This window comes from Urocitellus parryii, chromosome 6, assembly GCF_045843805.1.
Source record: "Urocitellus parryii isolate mUroPar1 chromosome 6, mUroPar1.hap1, whole genome shotgun sequence".
Taxonomy (NCBI): Eukaryota; Metazoa; Chordata; class Mammalia; order Rodentia; family Sciuridae; genus Urocitellus; species Urocitellus parryii.
The window spans coordinates 11,451,317-11,471,285 of record NC_135536.1 but is presented as its reverse complement, the minus strand read 5'-3'; the positions used below and the strand labels follow the sequence as shown (position 1 = coordinate 11,471,285).

Sequence of the window (19,969 nt, the reverse complement as noted above, 5' to 3'; positions counted from 1 at the left end):
TGAAGAAAGGCTACTGCCTGCCCGGCCTCCCCTGCCGAGAGGGACCTGGTGAGTGGGGAAGAGTCATGAGCCTCAGCCCCTGTGCAGGGTCATGAGCACGGCCCTCTGCCTGCCTGGGGAGGGGCCCATGATGTCACATCAGCCTCCTGTACTTGGGCATGAGCAGGGTTCCAGCCCCTTTTGTGTGTCCAGAGAGGAGCCCACAGAGGAGAAGCCCAGGAAGCTGGGGCCAGGGGCAGGGAGAAGCCACCTTAGACCAGGTGGCTCTCAGTCAGTGCTTCCTGCTCTGGGAGCCCAGGCCTCTCTCTGCTTGGAACAGACCTAGGAACCATGGCCAATGTCCAAAGAGGGCCTGAACGTGTCTGTGCACCCACAGCCCAGGCCACTCCTGAGACCACGTTTGATGCCGAATCTGCCTGTTGGCCCAGGTCTGTGCACAGGTCTCTGGTCACCTGCCACCTGAGTACCCCCACCTGTGGACTCCTATGGGGAGTTGTACCTCTCAAGGAGGTGAACCTGCCCTCCAGGTCTAATGGCCCCTCTGTGCCCACTTCCAGAATAAAGATGAGTCATTTCTCCCCATCCCTGGTGACCAGGCTCCTCAGACACCCGCTCATCAGGTCACTCAGGAGTGTGTGCAGCTCAGGGGGTTATTTCTGAGCTGTTTGCTGCCGAGTAACCAGAGACAGGGAGCAGGCCAGGGCCAGAACTTTCTCAGGGATACCTCTGTCTAGATGTCAGTTTCGTGGTTGGCTAAGTGACAAGGAGACAGAGCACATTGAGGACACCTGACAGGTGGGTCTCCTGCTTCCATCCTGCCATTGGGAGGCTGGGAAGGGGAGGCCTTGGGCTCCTCAGTGTCCTGGTCAGTGGGAGGCAGAGTTCGACTCTGGGGTTTCAGCCCTGTCACACCTCACTTAGTGACTTCCTCCTGAAAACATAATGCTCAAGGTCACCTTGGAAATCCAGGCAATTACATGAATAACTCTGAGGTTTATTCTGAGAGGATGGCTGTGGACTCAGGAAGACATTTTTACTTAATATGTACCTCTAACTCCTGTTCCCTTGGTTCTTTGTTCCAGTAGCACAAGGAAATCTCTATGACAAAGGTCTGTTATCTCTGATCATTATGCTGATTTGAGGTGTTCCCAGATGATACTGAGTAATTAGCAGCTTTGACTCTTGAGAGCACAGGGCTCTGGAAACTATTGTACAAGGCCAGGATGTTGTAGGGACAGAGGAGGCAAGGCATCAATGATAGCAGGAAACAGTTTTGTTTGGCTGCAGCCAGGTGCAGAGGGCACAGCTTTTGCTATAATCAATCAATTCCCTGAACCCCAAGTTCAGGGAGTTTCAGAGTTTTATACCCAGCATGTAAGGGAGGGGATCAAAACTTCAGAGTCTGCAGAATTTCACATAAAAGCAGCTTCTTTTTCACTGTTTTGGGCAAGTTAACTCTTCAAGGACAACACCTGAGAAGGGGAGAGCTTCTTCTCCCCTTTCTTTCCTCCCCTGCCAGCTGTTACTATGGAGAACAATTGGTAACTTCTCTTATCTTAGGAATGTGGACATCTCTGTGAAGCCCAGCTCAAGGCCAGAGGCCTTGTTTGCACATTTCTTCAAAGTCCTATACTGGAAATGTTTGTGAAATCTAGTAAGGGGGTGTCCAGAACTTGGAGTGCTGGTATCTTCTCAGCCAGTGGCCAAATAAAACAGGGTGACATGAAAATAGGAAGTTTATCTACATTGGACTCTTTTGCAGAGACTCTTTTCCTGACAGTTCTAAAATCAGCCATGGTTAAGATTTCTGGAGAAGCCCAGTAACTCTTTTCTGTGGAGAAAGGGGGTGTCACTGCAATTCCCCCCTTTAATGATGCTCTCCATAAATCATTTAAATTTAAGAGCATCATTACCATTTTATTGGCTTAAAGACTTATATAATGCCAAAACCTTAGTTGTTGTCATCCTTTCAACAGCAGCTTTTCTAGTGGACCCATTAGTTTTAATGCACGATGGAGCCAAATATGGGAACAATAAACAGGTTAACAGCAGAATACCCACTACACCAGTTAAGCTTTTAAATCTACCAAGGGTTGAAAACCATCTCCCAAAAGCATGTTTGGGACCCAAACTTTAATGCCCTTCTAGGTATGAAGGAGCACATGTGCTAATTTTCTTGTGTTGTTGGCTATATTCTTAACAGTTGTCTATTGTCATCCATTTGGATGCAACAATCTGAGCTGTTGAACTCTCCACTTATATTTTTTCCTCAGCCAGTTTGTAATCTAATGCCAAGTGGTTTGATAGTTAGCCACTTGCACCTGGTCTGTTGTGTGGCCAGGAGGTTAAAGGCTATGGCAGTCTGATTATTAATAATTTCTAGTGTAGCTTATAAGTGAGTAATTCTGTTTAACATGTAAATAGGAGTTGTATAACTCCAACTGCCATTTTGTGCCCAGGTAGCAGGAGCAAAAGTGGCAATAAATCCTCTGGGGTGGCCAGTTACCTTTACCCCAAGATTGGTGACCTCCTAAATCATGTTCCTTCCCAATGGACCTCTTTTTCTTTTCCAAACAGTCATCCATCTATAGCATTCCTCTGGTGGGACAGGTCCTAAATATATGTTTTACCATCTCTTAGTGGATTGTCTTGACACATGGTTCACATGATCTCCATGGTTGGAATAGGAGTAGGGCAGAAACCCTTAAGGTTATCAAAGGAAACCAAACTAAATTATAGACTAACATTTTGGTTAGCATAGGTTAAACAGCATAAAATAACAAAGCCAAACTAATAACACCAAACAAATCCTAGAAAACTTATATAGGCAAGATAAAAAAGTATAAGTGAAATTTTGTTACCCAGAATCCAGTCAGTAGGAGTTACTGTTATCAAACCAGTAGCAAAAACCAAACAGAGAACTATGTATATATCTAGAAGCAAGGAGTGGCAATGCATTACAGTGTAAGAACTATCTCAGAAGTTGAAAGAGTCCTTTAGCCTGGTGGGAAGTTTATCTTTCACCATGCGTTGATCAGCCAGTCCCTCCTGTGTGGCTGAAACAGAGCCGTAGTCTCCTCAATCTTCGGCTGTGCATAGACCAGTCAGCTTCCGGTGTGACTGCAGCAGGGCTGTTGTCCTTCTGATCCTCGAGCTTCTCTGGTGCTCCTTTTTCTTCAGGATGGTCAGCTTCAAGGGCATAGCAGCACCTGGAGAGCATTCGCAGTCTGCAGCTGCAGGCGTTGAGTCTGGTGTAGTGAATCCAGGACCTGTCTCTGCAAACTTAACTGCAGTTGGGGTGGATAAAATAACAGTTCAGGGGTTGAATATTCCATTCTTTGACTCAGACTCAATTTCCAGGCTTGAAGGAGTGTGCACCAGGGTCAAACTTAGTGGCAACCTTTCTCTAACCCATTGGTTGAGAACCTGTAAAGTTTTCCCTAAGACCTGAAGCTTTCGACTCAGGGTTAATTCTCCTATCTCTCTTAAGTCTCCCTATAGTCCCCTAATAAGAGGGGGCCTCCCATACATTATCTCTAAAGAAAAGAATCCAGTCCTCCTAGTGGGAGTGGATCTAATCCTCAGCAGTGTATTAGGGAGAAGTTCATCACAATGTGAGTCTCCTGACACAGCTCACCCAATTGAGCCTTAAAGTACTGTTCATCCTTTGAACTTTACCAGAACTCTGCAGCCTATAGTCAGTATGTAACTTCCATCTGATGTTTATACTCTTGGGCAGTAATCATATCACCTCTGCCCAAAGGCTGGCCTATTGTCTGAGCCAGTAATTATTGGGACACCAAATCATGGAATAACTGTCTCATGGCCAGTTAATCAGCTTCCAACACCAGGAAACCATGCTGGTTATCTCCCTTGCCTTTTTAGTGCAGGTAGGAAAGGCTTCCACCCAGTCAGAGTAGGAGCACACAAAAACCAAAGTTATTTATAGCCCCGTGAGCACCGTAGATCAGTGAAGTCTACTTCCAAGTCTTCAAAAGGTGCTCCTCCTATAGTTTGGATTCCTGGTGGGAGCTCTGGCTCCTGACAAGGATTGTTGTAAGCACAAACCTCACATTGTTTACAATCATCCTGGTGTTGCTTGTGAGCCAGGGGACATAGAAATGTTGACTCTGAACTGTCTCAAGTGTTGTATGTCCAACATACAACATGCAAAGCTGCTGATAAAGGCTGAGGCTAGAATCTCTAGGATACCTATGCGGCCATCAGAAAATCTCCACCATCCACTTAGGAGAAAGTTTCTTTTTTGCCACAGTCTGGCTGGGCACAAATCACGAGCCACTCAAGCAGGAACAAACGCTATTTCCGAGCTCATGCGAACGCCACCCACGCGGCCCTCCCAGGAACCCCACACACCAACTGGAACTCCCTCCACCAGAACTTTTCCAACCAACGAGAACTCTCCAGGAATCCCCACGAGAGCTCAACGGGAACTCCGCAAGAACTCAAAAGTAGCGGGCACCTGAGGCAGCAGGAGCCGCTCTATTGCCAGACAGCAGGGGTCTAATATACAACTGAATACACAGCCTGTTTCAATCCAGCATCATCCAGTCATAGCAATTATACACAGCTTAACTTAATTATCATCATCTTAATGGCTCCCTGGCGTCACCTCTCAACCATTACTTCTGGCAAAATGCCAGGGGCCATTCCGACTTGGCTGTGGCTCCCAATATCTCCCCCTTCTGTTTAATTAAACAACAAGCATGTGGCTTAGGGACCATGCCTGCCCTAGGTTGTCCAATACTACATATGGTCCTTACCCGTTATCAGATGGTCAAGGCGTCAGCCTCCTATCTTAGGTTGGTACCACTGCAATTGGATCTTACCCATCATTGACTACTGGTCCAGCATTCAGCCACACCCTCTTCCCCTGGATGCCTCTGGGCAGGGAGAGGGTGGCAGCAGCAGTGGCCTGGACACTCAGCTCTGAGTCAGTTGGGCACAGCTCTTTTGATCATTGTTGCCAATTTCATAGGGCAGAGGGGCCTTAGGCAGATGTGGGGCCCAGAGAAATGTTCAGGGCTATCGAGGGTGTGAGAAGGAGGTGCTGGAGCAGCGGGAGGCTTACTGGGCTCTGTTTGTCTGCAGATGAGCTCTGGTTAGGCTAGGGCTCAGGGCTGGCTCTGATTCTTTCTAACTCTTGGGCACAGTTTTTTTTTTTTTCTCTTAGACTTCCTAGGAAGGCTTCTTGATATCTTTTACCTTTAGATTCTCTTCTTCATTGGGGCCCATCCTAGGTCTGGATAGTGGGCTGCATCAGATCAGTCATGGCCCAGGGTTTCTCCGTGTAGGAGGGAGTATGATAATTCCAGCTTGTGAGCTCAATGGTGGACAAAGGCTGGCACTCAGAACTGCCTTGTCGCCCTCAGATGTCTCCCTTCTGGTCAACATGGGCAGGTCCTTTAGTCCCTTGCAGGGGCATCTGGAGAGTTCTCATCTGGGTTGTGGCTCTGGTCTTGGGTCAAATCTCCCACCTTAATCTTGGGATGTGAAAGTCTTTGGACTTAGGAAGCCTTTGGCTCTGAGGACATCACACAGGAAAGAAGAGCCAGTACTGGGGTGCCACAGTCTGGCTGGGCACAATTCAGGAGCCACTTGTCAAAAAAAAAAACGAACTTTATTTTTAGAACCACACAGGCCAAACAAAACAGCTCCTCAGGAAAAACCCTCAGAGCCCAACTGCCACCACCAGCTTCCCACAAGCCTCTCACACAAACACAAGCCTCACCACCTCCCACACTCCTCCTGCTCTTGAGGACGATTGGCTGGGTCACGTGGGCAGAGGCAAAAAAAGTCCCCCCAATGAGCAGCTCCGTGGTCTGAAAGGGCAGGGAAACAGCCCAATGAGCATCACCGCAGAGGAGCCAATCAGCTAGATGTTGCTGGGGCTGCTGTGAGCCAATCATCAGCTGGCAGTCTAAAATTGTGGGGAAAAAGCTCAATGAGCATCTCCAATGAGCATCACTGCAGAGGAGCCAATCAGCTAGATGTTGCTGGGGCCCCTGTGAGCCTATCATCAGCAGGCAGCTGGAAGTTTGCTGGCAGCTGGAAGTTTGCTGGGGCCCCTTTGGCTGTGGCTCTCAACATCTCCCCCTCTCTGTTTAAGCAACAAGCATGTGGCTTAGGGACCATGCCTGCCTTAGGTTGTCCAATAGTACATATGGTCCTTACCTGTTATCGGATGGTCAAGGCGTCAGCCTCCTGTCTTAGGTTGGTACCATTGCAATTGGATCTTACCCATCACTGACTACCGGTCAAGTATACAGCCACACCTGTGGAGAGGTCTTTGTACCAGCAGGGGGGTGAGGTTCTTTGCCTCACCTCTGTTGCCCCCCAAATTTAATTGAGCGATCATGACAAGCAGAAGGAAGGAAGATACACCAAGCCAATTGATGGCTCCTTTTGGAAAAATTGTACCACCGATGACATCATCAGTAAAAATACCCCAACACTACCACAAGTCGCTGCACCAACAGATAGTTCACAATGCATACAAGTGAGTTCACAATGCATACAAGTGATTCATAGTCCAGGCAAGTTCTGCAAGAAGTTCAGTGATGGCTATTGCAGAAGCTGTAGATTGGTTTTATCTTTGTCTTCATCAGCACTGGGATGAAGATAGGAATTCTGGCAATAATGACTAAAGAAAAAATTATGTAACATTCCAGAAGGCACTAAAAGAAAACAATTTTCTTAACAATTTACATTATCTTGAAGAGAATTATTAAATATAATGAAAAGGAAAGGTTAAAGTAAACAAACAGATCTATTAACCTCCTTTTTTGTTCATATATTAAAACAATCCTCAACAGCTGTTTACCCAATTTAAATTAAACCATTTAAATCAAGTGAAAAAAATATTTGGATCCATTTTTCATGAGCGCTCATCATATATTATATATGGACATACATACATTCAAACATATAACACAAAACACAAGTGTGCACACATAATATAATACATACAACACATAACATAATAGTAAAGGCCTTATAACTTTTTACAGGTGAAATCTCCATTGCAATGTTTAAAAACTCTGTAGTCAAAAAAATAGAACTGATCAGCAAAACATTAACCTAGGTCTGTATGAGCTCAAAAAACAAAATAGAACTTCATGATGTGGGAAAGGGCAATAATAAAATAGATATTGAAAAAAGCATCCTGGTTCTGTCGCAGATGTAAGGATAGCCAAACTAGAGTTTTGGATATCAGCTGTTATGGATTTGAGCCAAATCATCTTCTTTTTGGTCTGTAGAAATCGCTTTAGTTAATCTCTCTGGAATCCAAATCGGCTGCTGTTCTCCCTGTGGAAACACACAAACAGACCCCCGACTCCAGACAATTACTGGGTCAGGACCTTTCCATTGTCCTGTTAGAATATCTTTCCAAAGTACCTTGGGCTTATGTACATTTTTTGGATACATATGCCTTTCTGCAGCACTAAGCCCTGATGAATCCAAATTTAAAAAGTTTAGAGTAAAAAGGGTTATTTTAAGTTTGTCTTTGGGGAATATATACCCCTTCCCAATTCCCTCTTTTTGCTTTAATAAGTACATTTTAATAGTTTGATGAGCTCTTTCAACTATGCCTTGTCCCTGTGGATTGTATGGGATTCCTGTTATATGAGTAATGCCAAATGTTGAGCAAAATTGTTTAAAAGAGGTAGAAGTATAACCAGGGGCATTATCTGTTTTTAACTGTTTTGGAACGCCCACAGTGGCAAAATTTTGTAAGCAATGAGCTATAACATCTTTAGTTTTTTCTCTAGCATGAAGGGAGCCCATAAACAATCCAGAAGAAGTATCAACTGTAACATGCAAATATTTTAATTTTCCAAATTCTGGCAAGTGTGTGACGTCCATCTGCCAAATATGGTTAGGTATCAATCCTCTAGGATTGACTCCAAGATTAACTTGTGGTAAAAAGGTCACACAATTTTGACATTGTTTTATTATTTGTCTAGCTTGTTCCTTAGTTATTTTAAAACGCTTTTGTAAAGTATTAGCATTGACATGGAACCTTTTATGAAAATTTATAGCTTCTTCTAGTGTAAAGAAAATATGTATGTCATGTGTAGTTTTATCTGCTAAATCATTGCCCAAACTAAGGTCTCCAGGCAATCCTGTATGTGCCCTGATATGTCCTATAAAGAATGGATCTTTTCTGTCCCAGATTAGACTTTGTATAGTGGAAAGCAAAGAGAAAACAGTAGAGGAAGGGGAAATCCTACCAGCATCTTCAAGGGATACTATAGCATTAACTATATACTGACTATCGGAAAATAAATTAAATACAGAATCTTTAAACATCACAAAAGCTTGTAATACAGCATTAAGCTCTACCTTTTGAGCTGATTGTTTGGGTACTAAAAATGTAAAAGTTTGGTCAGGTGTAACTATTGCTGCTGTATCATTATTTGACCCATCAGTGAATATATTTGGAGCATTTATGATAGGTGTTTTTCTTGTCATTTTTGGAAAAATTACAGGATGCGATGACCAAAAAGACAATAAAGGATTAGATGGTAAGTGGTTATCAAATGAAACATTAGATTTGTACATGATTATTGCCCAAGTATTTAACTCATTAGCTAACTCATCAATTTGATTCATAGTATATGGAGTAATAATTTTATTGGGAGAAATTCCAAACACTCCTTTGCTGCTTTTATTCCTTTGAGTATTAATTGTCCTACAGCTTCAGGATACCTAGTAAGAATAGTGTTAGGAGAATAAGATATATGTATCCATAATAATGGACCTTCTTGCCAAAATACTCCTGTAGGAATATTTTTTGATGGTAGTACAATAAATAATGAAGGCAAACTTATATCAATTCTATCCAAATGCATATTTTCCATATATGTTTCAATGATTTTTAATGCCTTTCTTGCTTCAGGCGTTAACATGCGGGGTGAATTTGGATCTGATGGACCTTTTAGGATATCAAATAAAGGTCCCAACTCTCCTGTTGGTATACCTAGATAAGGCCTTATCCAATTTATGTCTCCTAATAACTTTTGAAAGTCATTAAGTGATTTGAGTTGATCTACTCGTATTTGAATTTTTGGTGGATGGACCATGGTTGAGGATAATAGACCTACTAAATAATTAATTGGAAAATCTAATTGTACTTTATCTATTGCTATCTCTAGATTATAATTTTTTAATAAGTTTGTAAGTGTGGCATAACATTCTAGCAATGTTTTTTTAGCTTTGTGTGCTAATATCATCAATATAGTGAAATATTTGTAGTTCAGGATTTTGATTTCTAAGTGGCTGGATTACTTTGTTAACATAAATTTTGACACATAGTTGGGCTGTTAGCCATCCCTTGAGGGAGTACTTTCCATTCATATCTCTGATCAGGACCTTCATGATTCATTGCAAGGATAGTAAATGCAAAACATGGACTATCCCCAGGATGAATTGGAATTGAAAAAAAAACAATCTTTAATATCTATAACTAAAACATACCAGGTTTTTGGCAGAGCAGACAATTGAGGAATCCCCGATTGAGCAGTTCCCATAATAACCATTTCATTATTAATGGCTCTTAAATCTTGCAGTAATCTCCATTTACCAGATTTCTTTTTGATGACAAAAATGGGAATATTATGGGGAGATACAGAAGGTTGTATATGTCCTTCCGCTAATTGTTGTTTGACCAGGTCATGGGCTGTTTGTATCTTTTCTTTAGTTAAGGGGCACTGAGGAACCCATACTGGTCTTTCTGATTTCCAAATAATTTTTATTGTCTCAGTGACCCTTTCTGAAAATCCAACCCATGTCTGTCCATTCCTTGATCTATTTGTATTGGTGCTGCTATACCTTGTTCTTATTTTTGTAATCTTTTTCCTTTCCTAAAACCTTGTCTAGCCATAATAGTGGGTGCATTTTGATTGATGTTATTTGTTAATGTCAAACCTAATTGATCTAGGACATCTCATCCCCATAAATTTATGGGAAGATGATCCAATACATATGGCTGTATAGTTCCTTCACATCCTTCAGGATCCTTCCAATCTAATACCATTGCACTTCTATGGGGATTAGATGCCACTCCTAGGCCTCGAAGCGTTTGAGTGGCTTGTTGTAATGGCCAATGTTTTGGCCATTCTTGATGAGAGATGATGCTAAGGTCTGCACCTGTATCCAATAGCCCATTAAATTCATGTCCTTGAATATTTAGTTTTAACATGGGGCGAGAATCTAAATTTAAAGAAAGCATCGCCCAATCTACACCTGTGGAGCCTGCTCTGAAATTGTCCTGGTGGGGTCTTTAGTCAGAGGAGCACAAATGCTAACAGGTGAGGCTTCTTGGGTGGGTGTTTCCAGCGATGGGTGGGAGGGGGCATGGGGTGCTGGGTGGACCCTGGGCCTCAGGCTGCTGTTGGGCCACAGACCTCCTCAGGATTCCCAGGCAGGACTAGAGATCTCAGAAGGGACATGCTCAGGGCCCGCAGGACGTGGCCTCAGCCTGTCACCATTGACCAGCACACACCTGACACAGTGTCACTGAGAAGTGCTGTGACATGGAGTCCTCACACGACCTCAGGACACAGGGAGACACAGAGACCACAGGTGCGGGATTTGCAGGCCACCTGCAGACATTGCCCAGACCAACCTGTTTAATGTCACCAAGTAGGTGGCTTGTCCAGTAAGGGAGGGGCTGAAGCCTGAGACCAGCTATTTCTCTATGGGATTCACTATTTTGCCACCAAAGAGGGGAAAGTTGGTGTATTCATCCATAATGATGAGAAAGAAGGGCCTGTTGAACTGGACAGTGGGGGCCTTAAACAAGGTGTTTTCTTCCCATTTGGCATCCCCTGTGGCCACTGTCTCTTCCTTGTCGAAGGTCAGCACAGCCTTATGCAGGGCCTGGAGGGGAGAGAAGCAGAGGGGCTCTGAGGTCCTGCTGCCCCACCCCAGGCTGCAGCAAGGCCCCACGTGGGAGCCTCCTACCAAAGGACCTCACCAGGGCCTTCCTGCTGGACCAGCCTGTCCTGTCCTAGGCTCCCTGTGGGTCACTCAGGTCCCCCTAACCCCATCTCAACCTCTGCCTGACTCAGCCTGGTCCCCTCCCCGTCCTTTCCTGACCTCCATCTCCTCTGCCCTGGGATGTGACCTTAGGAGCCCAAGAGGAAGACCATCGTCCTCCATGTCACCTGCACATGTATCCCCTTCCCCCTGTAGGGCTAGGAGCTCCTTGGCACAGGGACACTGGTGGTGAACTTCCCAGTGCCCAGACCCCAAGAGGGAGCCACCCACATGGACCTGCAGTTGCTCTGCTCCTTCGTGCTTTCCCCAGCAAGTGGCCCATTTGAGTGGACTCAATAATAATTCAGATTTGCTGCACAAGTAGCTCTAAATGTCACAGGTGAAAGATTCCAGAACATTCCCTGAAGTCACTGAGCCTAAGCCTCTCTGAGTAAATGTGGGTAAACAGAAGCTCAAGGACTCAATGGCCCTGGGAAAGGAAGAGGACAAGGGTCAGTGGGACCCTCAGGGGTGGTTCCTGGAAGGCCACCTCCTGGGCTCTGTCCTCCTCCCCTGTCAGAGCTAGTGAAGCTCTGCATCCTCAGGAGGACCTTGCTGTATCCCATTTCCCCTCCATCAGCCTCAGGCCTGAGCAGGCCCCCACCACTCTGGCCTGCAGACCCCTGGACCATGGCCATCCTCACCTGGGAGAGCCTCAGGGGAGCGTCCTCCGTGATCCCAGACAGGTCAGCCTCATGGCTGAAGACCTTGCTGATGCCCAGACTTCTCAGGACGGGCTTCAGATCGATGGTTCCAGAGATGGACAGTCTGGGGAAGTGTAGATTGGCTGGCCTGGTATGAAGGTGGGAAATGAGGGCGTTTCACAGGGTTTCTGGATTCTGCTGGGCCCCACCGTGCTGTGAACGTGTTTCCTCTCCTGATTGGTTCTCCCACTTAGTGCCCTGTCCCCACCCTCAGCAGAACAGGAAGTCACTGGCTTGTGTACTTTAGCTTCCTGGACCCTGCTGTGCTGCAGGCTCAGCTCCTTGTCTCCAGGATGGTGTGAGGCCCAGGGACTGTGCTGAGGCCACACACTGGCACCTGAGCTCAGGGACCAGTGCCAGGCTGCCTTGTGCTCTCTTCCCAGCCTGGGTGTGGTGGCTTCAGGAGGGCCGGGTGGGCCAGTGGTGGTGACCACCCAGGGGCTGTTAACCTGCAGGTTCAGTTGTCATATCTACCTGGAGTGAATCCTGCATCATCGCCAGGGCTGGGCTCATCACCATGCCCCTGTGCCCTGCTCTGGGCCTCACGCTCAGCTCTGTGGCTTCTGGGGCCGATGAAGCAGCCTGAGATGCGACAGAGAAACAGAACCTGTGGGAACATGCCCTGAGCTCCCAGTGCTGCCTGTTCCTGTTCTGGGCCTTTCCATGCAGGCACTTCCCCCGTGCACCATGGCTGGTACTCAGGGAAGTCCTCTCTCGTGCTGCCCTAGCCTGCAGGCCCAGGCCTTTGTCCTTGGTCCTGACACAACATGCTGGCATTGCTGTTCATGCCCCCAGGTGAAGGGCAGGGTGCTGACTTTAGAGGGCAGTGAAGTCCTCAAGCCAGTCTCTGGGTCTGCACTCCCCTGTCACTCACCCTTCCCTGAGCCTGGCTCACACTGATGGGAAGCACAGCTGCTGAGCCTGTACCACAGGGCCCTGCGCAGGGGACAGGCCCCCCGCCAGCCATCACTGGCGGCTCCTGTGTGGTCACCTGGACGGGGCATCACCTGATGTCGATCTTTCTCAGGATATCTTCAAAGTGCTTGGGGGTCAGTTTTTTCTCCACCTGCAGCATCCTCCCTGGGTCCGGCAGGATGGCGAAGGTGGTGGTGTCACCCAGGTAGTGCTGAACCAGCACCCAGCTGGACAGCTCCTTGTCGCGGTGCAGGAAGAAGTTGCCCAGGCAGTGGATCATGGGCACCTTGATGGTCATCTCCCTGTTCACGTGAAAGTTCTCTACGATGTGCCGCTCAGCATTGGACTCCTCATTCCATTTGCCTGGAGGGAGGGAGGGAGGCAGGGAGGGAGGGGGTGAGATGTAGGTTGGGCGCTAGGCAGCCACCAGGGCGCCCTGAGCCCCCTTCCTGTGAAGCTCCTCTCTCAGCCTAAGTTTCAGTATCTGTCAAATGGGATGAAGATGGAAACAGGCTGCTGAAGGTTTATGTGGAAGTAATGGAAAGCCAGAGGGGGTTTTAGGATTTGGACAGAGTCAGGCTTAATGTGAAAACTCAACTCCAAACCAACATGGCTCTAGGTGGATTTTATGTGGATTTAATAGTACCTCGAGAACACTGATGGCAGGATCGCCCCTGAGTGCTTCTTTCCCAACTGTTCCCTGTCCCTCGTGGATACATGGTTTTGTCTGTATTCAGGACACCCCTAAGTCCTCCTCCTGGACCCATGTGAAGCCCAGAGCTCCCCCTGTGCTGGACAACAGTGCCTGACCCTCACAAGCAACAGAGTGGCAGGTGCCACAGGGAAGTCTGAGCCCCGATATCTCATTGGGCAGGAGGAGGTGGTGCTGGGCGGGACAAGAGCTGCCCTAAGTCCCCACAGATCTGGCCCCTCAGTTTTGCTGCCAGGTCCTGGGGCTCAGCACTGGACTCCGCCTAGGAACAAGGGAGCCAGGGTGGGAGGAAGCCAACCCTGTCCTTGACTCTGCTGTTCTCCCCTGGCCATTGCCCTGGGACAGTGGGAGCTGCCTTAGGACCTGGAGCCCTGGAGTCCTAGCATGTGGGCAGGCTGAGGGTCCATGCCAGCTGCTTAGCTGTGATGGGCCCCCACTGTGCCATGCTCTGTGTGACTTGTGGACTCCTTTCAGACCTGACAAGATAGGACAGTCACATCCCAAATGATGAGATGGCTCCTCCAACGTCAAGGCCATTGGGTGTTGCAGACAGGATTTGAACCCTGGTCTTGCACACTCCCAGGTGCCACACTCCACAAGAGTTGTCCAAAGTACGTTTCATGAAAGGCCCCTCCCTCCCACCACCTGCTACCACTTGCATTTGTGGCATTCTAGTTAGGAACCATCACATGTGTCCCTCCCTCTTGGGGATCCCCAGTGAGCAGGAGGACAGACAGGTCCTGCAGAGAAGATGACCCATGAGCAGCTTGAGCTCCTCCCTCCCGAGCCTCCTTGGTTCACAGAATGGATTGAATCGTGTCCTAGTGGAAACCCAAGGAGGCCAAGTGGAGAGGCCCTGCCCTATTCCTTTCTGCATCGTGAAGGAGAGTTTAACAACAGGGAGCCTGAAGGACACTTTGGTCATTTCACCGGAACCAGCTCAGGCTGGAGGCACCTCACCATGGAAGGAAATGTAGTTCAGCAGGGCAAGAGCCGTGTCGTTCTCCAGATGGGTGACCAGACTCGTCACTGTCCTTTGGGTTTTCTGCTGCACGTGACTGTTGATCTGTTTCTCAGCTTCGTGGGTGTTCCTGAAGTCCACGGGGATGATCTCTGAGTGGTACAGATTCTTGGTGTCTTGGACAAACTGATCCACGAGCTTTAGGCTGCTGTGGATGAAGAGGCTGCTGCCCGTGGTCACCTGGCGCTGTTGGCTAGGCCTCTGGAAGGTCTGGAGGAGATGCTGGAAGCACTCATGGATCTTAGCCTCCGGAGTCTCCGTGAGATTCAGCTTCAGGCCCTCCAGGATCTGGGTGTGAGTGTCACCCTTGGTCCCCAGGGAGAGCATGGCAAAGGCCATCGCGATGCTCACTGGGGAGAATAAGATATTGCTGTGTCTTGACCATGTGGCTGGCTCCCTGTATAAGGTGAAGGCCATGTCAATGACCTTGGAGGAGACATTGTGGCAGGTTGAATGTTCCTCATGCTCGTGGCCATGATCAGATGATTGGGCCTCCTGGGGATCTTGAACCTGGGAGCCTGGGGCCAGGCAGCACAGGCCTACCAGCAAGAGGAGGCCCCATGAGACGGAGGATGGCATCGTCCTGCAAGACAGAGAAGGGGGGGCCATGTCCTGAGCACAGGCCAAGACAACTCCCCTGCCCAGTGATGGACACCAAGCAAAAGAGTCAGCTGACTGACCGTGTGCCGGGTGCCCAGCCCACACAGGTGCTGCCCACCTCTTCATCTGCAGTGATGATGGTGCACCTGAAAGGCACAGGGGGGTCTAACCTCACAGTGAGCTATCACAGTGAGCTATCAGGGCCTGGACCAGGCCCTGGGGAGGTGAGCAGGTCTAGATAAGGCCACTAGGGTGCACCCCCATGATTGAATCTGGGGGTCTGATTAGATGAGAGACCAGAGGAGACACACACCTGCTCCCTGAGTCTGCCCACTTGACCCCATGCTGCCTCATGACATCTGGCTATCAAGGGAACCCTCAGCAGATATGGACCCTTGGCCACGAACCTGAGCCTTGACTCCCAATAAACCTGTCCTCACTAAGATCGACCCAACAGAGAATGCACTCAGTCCTCATCACGGGAAAGAATCAGACAAACATCAAAATGAACATGATGCTGTCCCTCTGGTGACCTCCGCCCAGCTCTCACCTGTGTTCACGCTTGGCTTTCTTGTCACAGTGCTGAGGGGGGGATTGTAACTACTTTTTGTTACTAAAGAAGCTGAAGCCCAGAGAGGTTAAGGCACATAGATGTCCAAAGTCAGCCAGCAAGTAAAATGGCAGAACCAACTCAGGCAGCAGGCAGGCTGGGTCCTGAGCCCCTGCAATGACCTTGAGGTGCAGGTGCCCCAGACCCCATTCTACCATGAAAAACCTGAGGCACAGGAAGCCTGAGAGAACTGTCCCCAGTTACCCAGCAAATGGACTCTATCAGATCAGGGAGGACTTTCAAGAATCTGAAATATTTCTGCCGGCTCCCACTGATCCCATTATACAATGGACGGAGCAGTTGCTGCCCAGAGGGGGCAGGATCTCTTGCCAAGACCCACAGCCAAAACACAGAGTAGCTGTGGTCATCCACAGCTGCCTGATTCCAGCCCATGCTCCCCAGATTCCGAACACTCCATGCATTTCCCTTTCTCGCAACTACGATAGCCCTCACTTTGTAAGCCACTTGAATTTAATATTTTTCTGAGTCCCATGACATTCCTAAACTGGGAATTGCCACTGATAAGGAGCCTATGGGACACCCTGGTCCTTGACACTTACAGACACTGGCTTTGGTCTCAAAGCATGTCTTATTCTACTTTACAGGGTGGGGGAAAGCAAGGCTTAGAGTGGTTTTAGTAACTCACTTAAGACTACACGACAGTTCAGACTGAGCTGGAGCCAGACAGGTCTGCAGTCTGATGTGGTGCTCTGTGGGCAGCTGGGGCCGTTCCTATCCTTCTGACTCCTCTGAGGTTGGGAGTGTGGCCACTGTTCAGGCTGAGCACCCAGGATGGCAGGGTTCCGGGTCCTGGCAGTGTGGACATATTGAGCTGGGGGATGCTTTGCCGTGGGGGACTGTTGCAGGATTTGTGGCAGCCGAGAGAACACCAGATATCTGTCATGAAGCTGCGGCCCCCAGGTGTGGCAATAAAATAATCTCCAGACATTGCTGAGTGTCCCCTGCGGAGCATCCTTGCTGAAGAGCTTTGAGCACCCCAGCCAGTTTGTCCTCTTTCTGGACTGGACAGAGGCGCTCCTTTGCAATGTGGGTTCAACCTGCCACATTGGAGCCAAAGTGTGCCCGGGACCCAGGCATGTGGGATGTTTCTCCTTCCTGACCTGAGGCCTGTGTGGGGTCCCAGGATTCCTCTGAGGTTGCTGTGCCCACCCTCCAGGACACTATAGCTGGTCTTCCACACATCAGGGTGCACCTCAGAGCCACAGGGTCCACAGTTCATGAGAGTGCGATGCCCCCGGCTTGGGGCAGTGTCCCTGGACTAACCTGCTGCACCTGTCTCCAGAGGTCAGGGCCCTGCACATACATAGCCAAGGTCCTATCAGCAGCCCAATGCTCTGTCCCGGCCACCAATATTGTCCCAGACCCTTTGTGACCATGATGAGACTTTCTCTCTGGAAGATCAGCGTTTGGGGAAGGAAGAGATTTAAGCAGACCCAAGTTCTAATCCAGGTTGCCAAGAGCAGCTGTGCCACCCACACGGCACAGTGGAACCTCTCTGAACCTCATCTTTCAAAAAGGACGGGGACAATTAAATGAAATAAAGGTCGATACCAAACTTACATCCAGATCAGACCTGGGAGGGCAGCTCCTGGGACAGAGGTGGTGGGCTTTGTGAACCCACAGCCTTCAGAATGGCAAGGGGCTGGCGCATGGGACACAAAGCCATGAACCTAGTGAGAAAGAGCAAGGAGAGGGCTGAAAGGGCAGCCAGGTCACCGAGGAGTTAGGTACACACCTCTCCTGGATCTCCAGCAGGAGATGAAGGGCAGAGGCCACTGGGGCCAGAGGGTGGGTCAGTGAGTGCAGGGGACAGGACCCTGGACCTCCTCGGAGTCTGAGAAGCCAGTTGATGGGCTGAGCTCCAAGGGCCCCCTTTCTCCATGAGGGGGTTGGGGACATGCAGTGCAGGAGCCACGGTCTGGGTCTCTGGCTCAGGCTGGATTCCCAAAGCAGCAGGGTAAGGGGACAGGGCAGAGGCCCAGCTGGAGAAGAGGACAGGGCTGCCCAGGTCGCCTCCTCCACCCTCTACGGGCAGAGACCAGCAAGGACAGGAGGCTCAGAGCCAGTGCACGTGTGGAGGGGCCACAGGAGAAGTCACCACGTCAGCTCCTGCCCCAGCGTTCACCCCGAGGCCCACTGTGTGCTGGGGCGGCAGAGCCAGGCCCTCACCCTCCCAGAGTCTCCCAGCAGCACGGCCAAGGCCAGGCACCTGGGCTCAGATGAGACCTGCCAGTGGTCCTGAGCTGTGCCCACCTCAGCTTCTCCTGGGTGGACCCCGGATGCTGGAGGAGGCAGGAGGCTGCAAGCACCGCTGAGTCAGCTCAGGAGGTGATGGGGGAGGACTTACTGTGCATCCCGGGGAGCCACAGGGAGACTCACTGGCTGCCCTGCACCAGGAGCTGTCCCTCGCTCACACACACCCCTCGGGGACTTATAGTCCACCTTAGGAGTGTGGGGACACTGAGTTCCTGTGGGAGCAGGAGCCTTCTGTGCTGGACATCAGCCTGGGGCACCTCCTGAAGCTGACCAGGTGTCTGCCTGCAAGGTGCCCCTGTCACCTGAGGCCTTGCTGTCCTCCCTGACTGGGCAGTGCAGTGGAACCAGCTGGTGCTAGGCCATCAGGAGGGGGAGGTGGGAGGAGCCTTGTGGCCCTCCCTGACCTGGGGGTCCTCTCTGCGGAGCCACACCTCAGAGGTGTGGGAAAGCAGCAGATATGTCCTGCTCAGAGCCATGCCCTGCTGGGCCGCTGGCACATGCCTGTAATCCCAGCAGCCGAAGAGGCGTGAGGATTGCAAGTTCAAAGTCAGTCTGAGCAACTTAGGAAGGCCATAAGCAACTAAGCAAGACCCAGTGTCTAAATAAAATATACAAAGACTGAGGTGGGGGTGGGGTGTGGCTCAGTAGTTAAATGCCTCTGGGCTCAATCCCTGGCACAAAAAAAAAAAAAAAAAAAAAAAAAGAAAGAAAAAAAAAATCAGTGTTTTCCAGCACCTGATCTGTGTAGACATTCACCTATCTACTCACCTGAAGTTACAGGGCTCTTTCCTTTCTTATTTTTTAGTACCAGGGTTTGAACCCAGGATATTCTATCCCTGATCCACAACCCCAGTCCTTTTAATTTTTGATTTTGAGACAGGGTCTCACTAAGATGCTGAGGCTGGCCTTGACCTTGCAGTGCTCCTGCCCCAGCTTCCTGTGTCCTAGGCTCTAAAGCCATAGGAGGAGATGACAGCCCAGTGCCAGGTGGCACAGAGGCCCAGGGTTCAACTGGGGAAGGATCAACTTAAGAGTCCCAGGAATCCTCAGGAGTTCCTGAGCCCTCGCCCCTAATCTCTACATCTGTTCCCAGTGACCACCTAAAGGCTGAATGGACACTCTTAGGAAACAATGAGTGTCCTGCAGTGCACGGGGCCTTGGAAAGGGGAACCGCCTTCCCTGGGGGCCACAGGAGCCTTGAGGCCCAGGACTTCAGGAGGACACAGGGCTGTGTGGCCCAGCGAAGGTTGTCTAAGGTCATGGCAGAGTCAGCAGCCGTGGTCACAGAGCCAGGGAAGAGCTCCAGTGCCCAGGACCCTGTCCCTGTTGACCCATGAAGTGAGATGTGCTTTGGCAAATATCTTGTGGAATTTCTAGTTATCACTCAAATAAGGCTTGAGAGCCTTAGGGCCTTCCTTGATTTGGTTCACACTTGTAAAACACACTTAGACACACACATGTGGAGACACAAACACTGGTGACACATAGTGGTCTTTCGAGTCTGGGGCCTGGCCAGTGGCCACAGAAATGCTACAAAGTCCACACATAATGGTCTTCCGAGGCTGGGGCTGGACGGGGGAAGCCAGCCTTGACCTGGGGACAAGGTGCTCTGCACAGGGTGAGATGGAGAGGGCAGCAAGGATCAGGAGGGTGACTTGTCCTCCTTCCTGCAAGGCCACAGCATTCAGCCTGCTTTCAGGCCCAGGCCAGGCCCTCCCTCAGGACTGACCCCAGTCTGCCCCTCCCAGCAGTCCCTGAGCTCCCTGACCCTCTGTGTCTCTCTCTGAGCCCCAGGGTCCCACACATGAAGAAAGGCTACTGCCTGCCCGGCCTCCCCTGCCGAGAGGGACCTGGTGAGTGGGGAAGAGTCATGAGCCTCAGCCCCTGTGCAGGGTCATTAGCACGGCCCTCTGCCTGCCTGGGGAGGGGCCCATGATGTCACATCAGCCTCCTGTACTTGGGCATGAGCAGGGTTCCAGCCCCTTTTGTGTGTCCAGAGAGGAGCCCACAGAGGAGAAGCCCAGGAAGCTGGGGCCAGGGGCAGGGAGAAGCCACCTTAGACCAGGTGG

General features: G+C 49.6%; 1 protein-coding gene across 1 annotated transcript; it reads right to left on the bottom strand.

Moving 5' to 3' along the window:
- Nucleotides 1-10,710: 10,710 nt before the first annotated feature.
- LOC144255498 (alpha-1-antitrypsin-related protein-like) lies at nucleotides 10,711-14,992 on the bottom strand. The gene is made up of 4 exons (XM_077800349.1): nucleotides 14,353-14,992; nucleotides 12,773-13,043; nucleotides 11,706-11,853; nucleotides 10,711-10,902 (listed from the first exon to the last, which is right to left on the bottom strand). Exons 1-4 carry the CDS (start codon nucleotides 14,990-14,992, stop codon nucleotides 10,711-10,713), a joined length of 1,251 nt encoding a protein of 416 aa, XP_077656475.1.
- Between the last annotated feature and the right edge of the window lie 4,977 nt (nucleotides 14,993-19,969).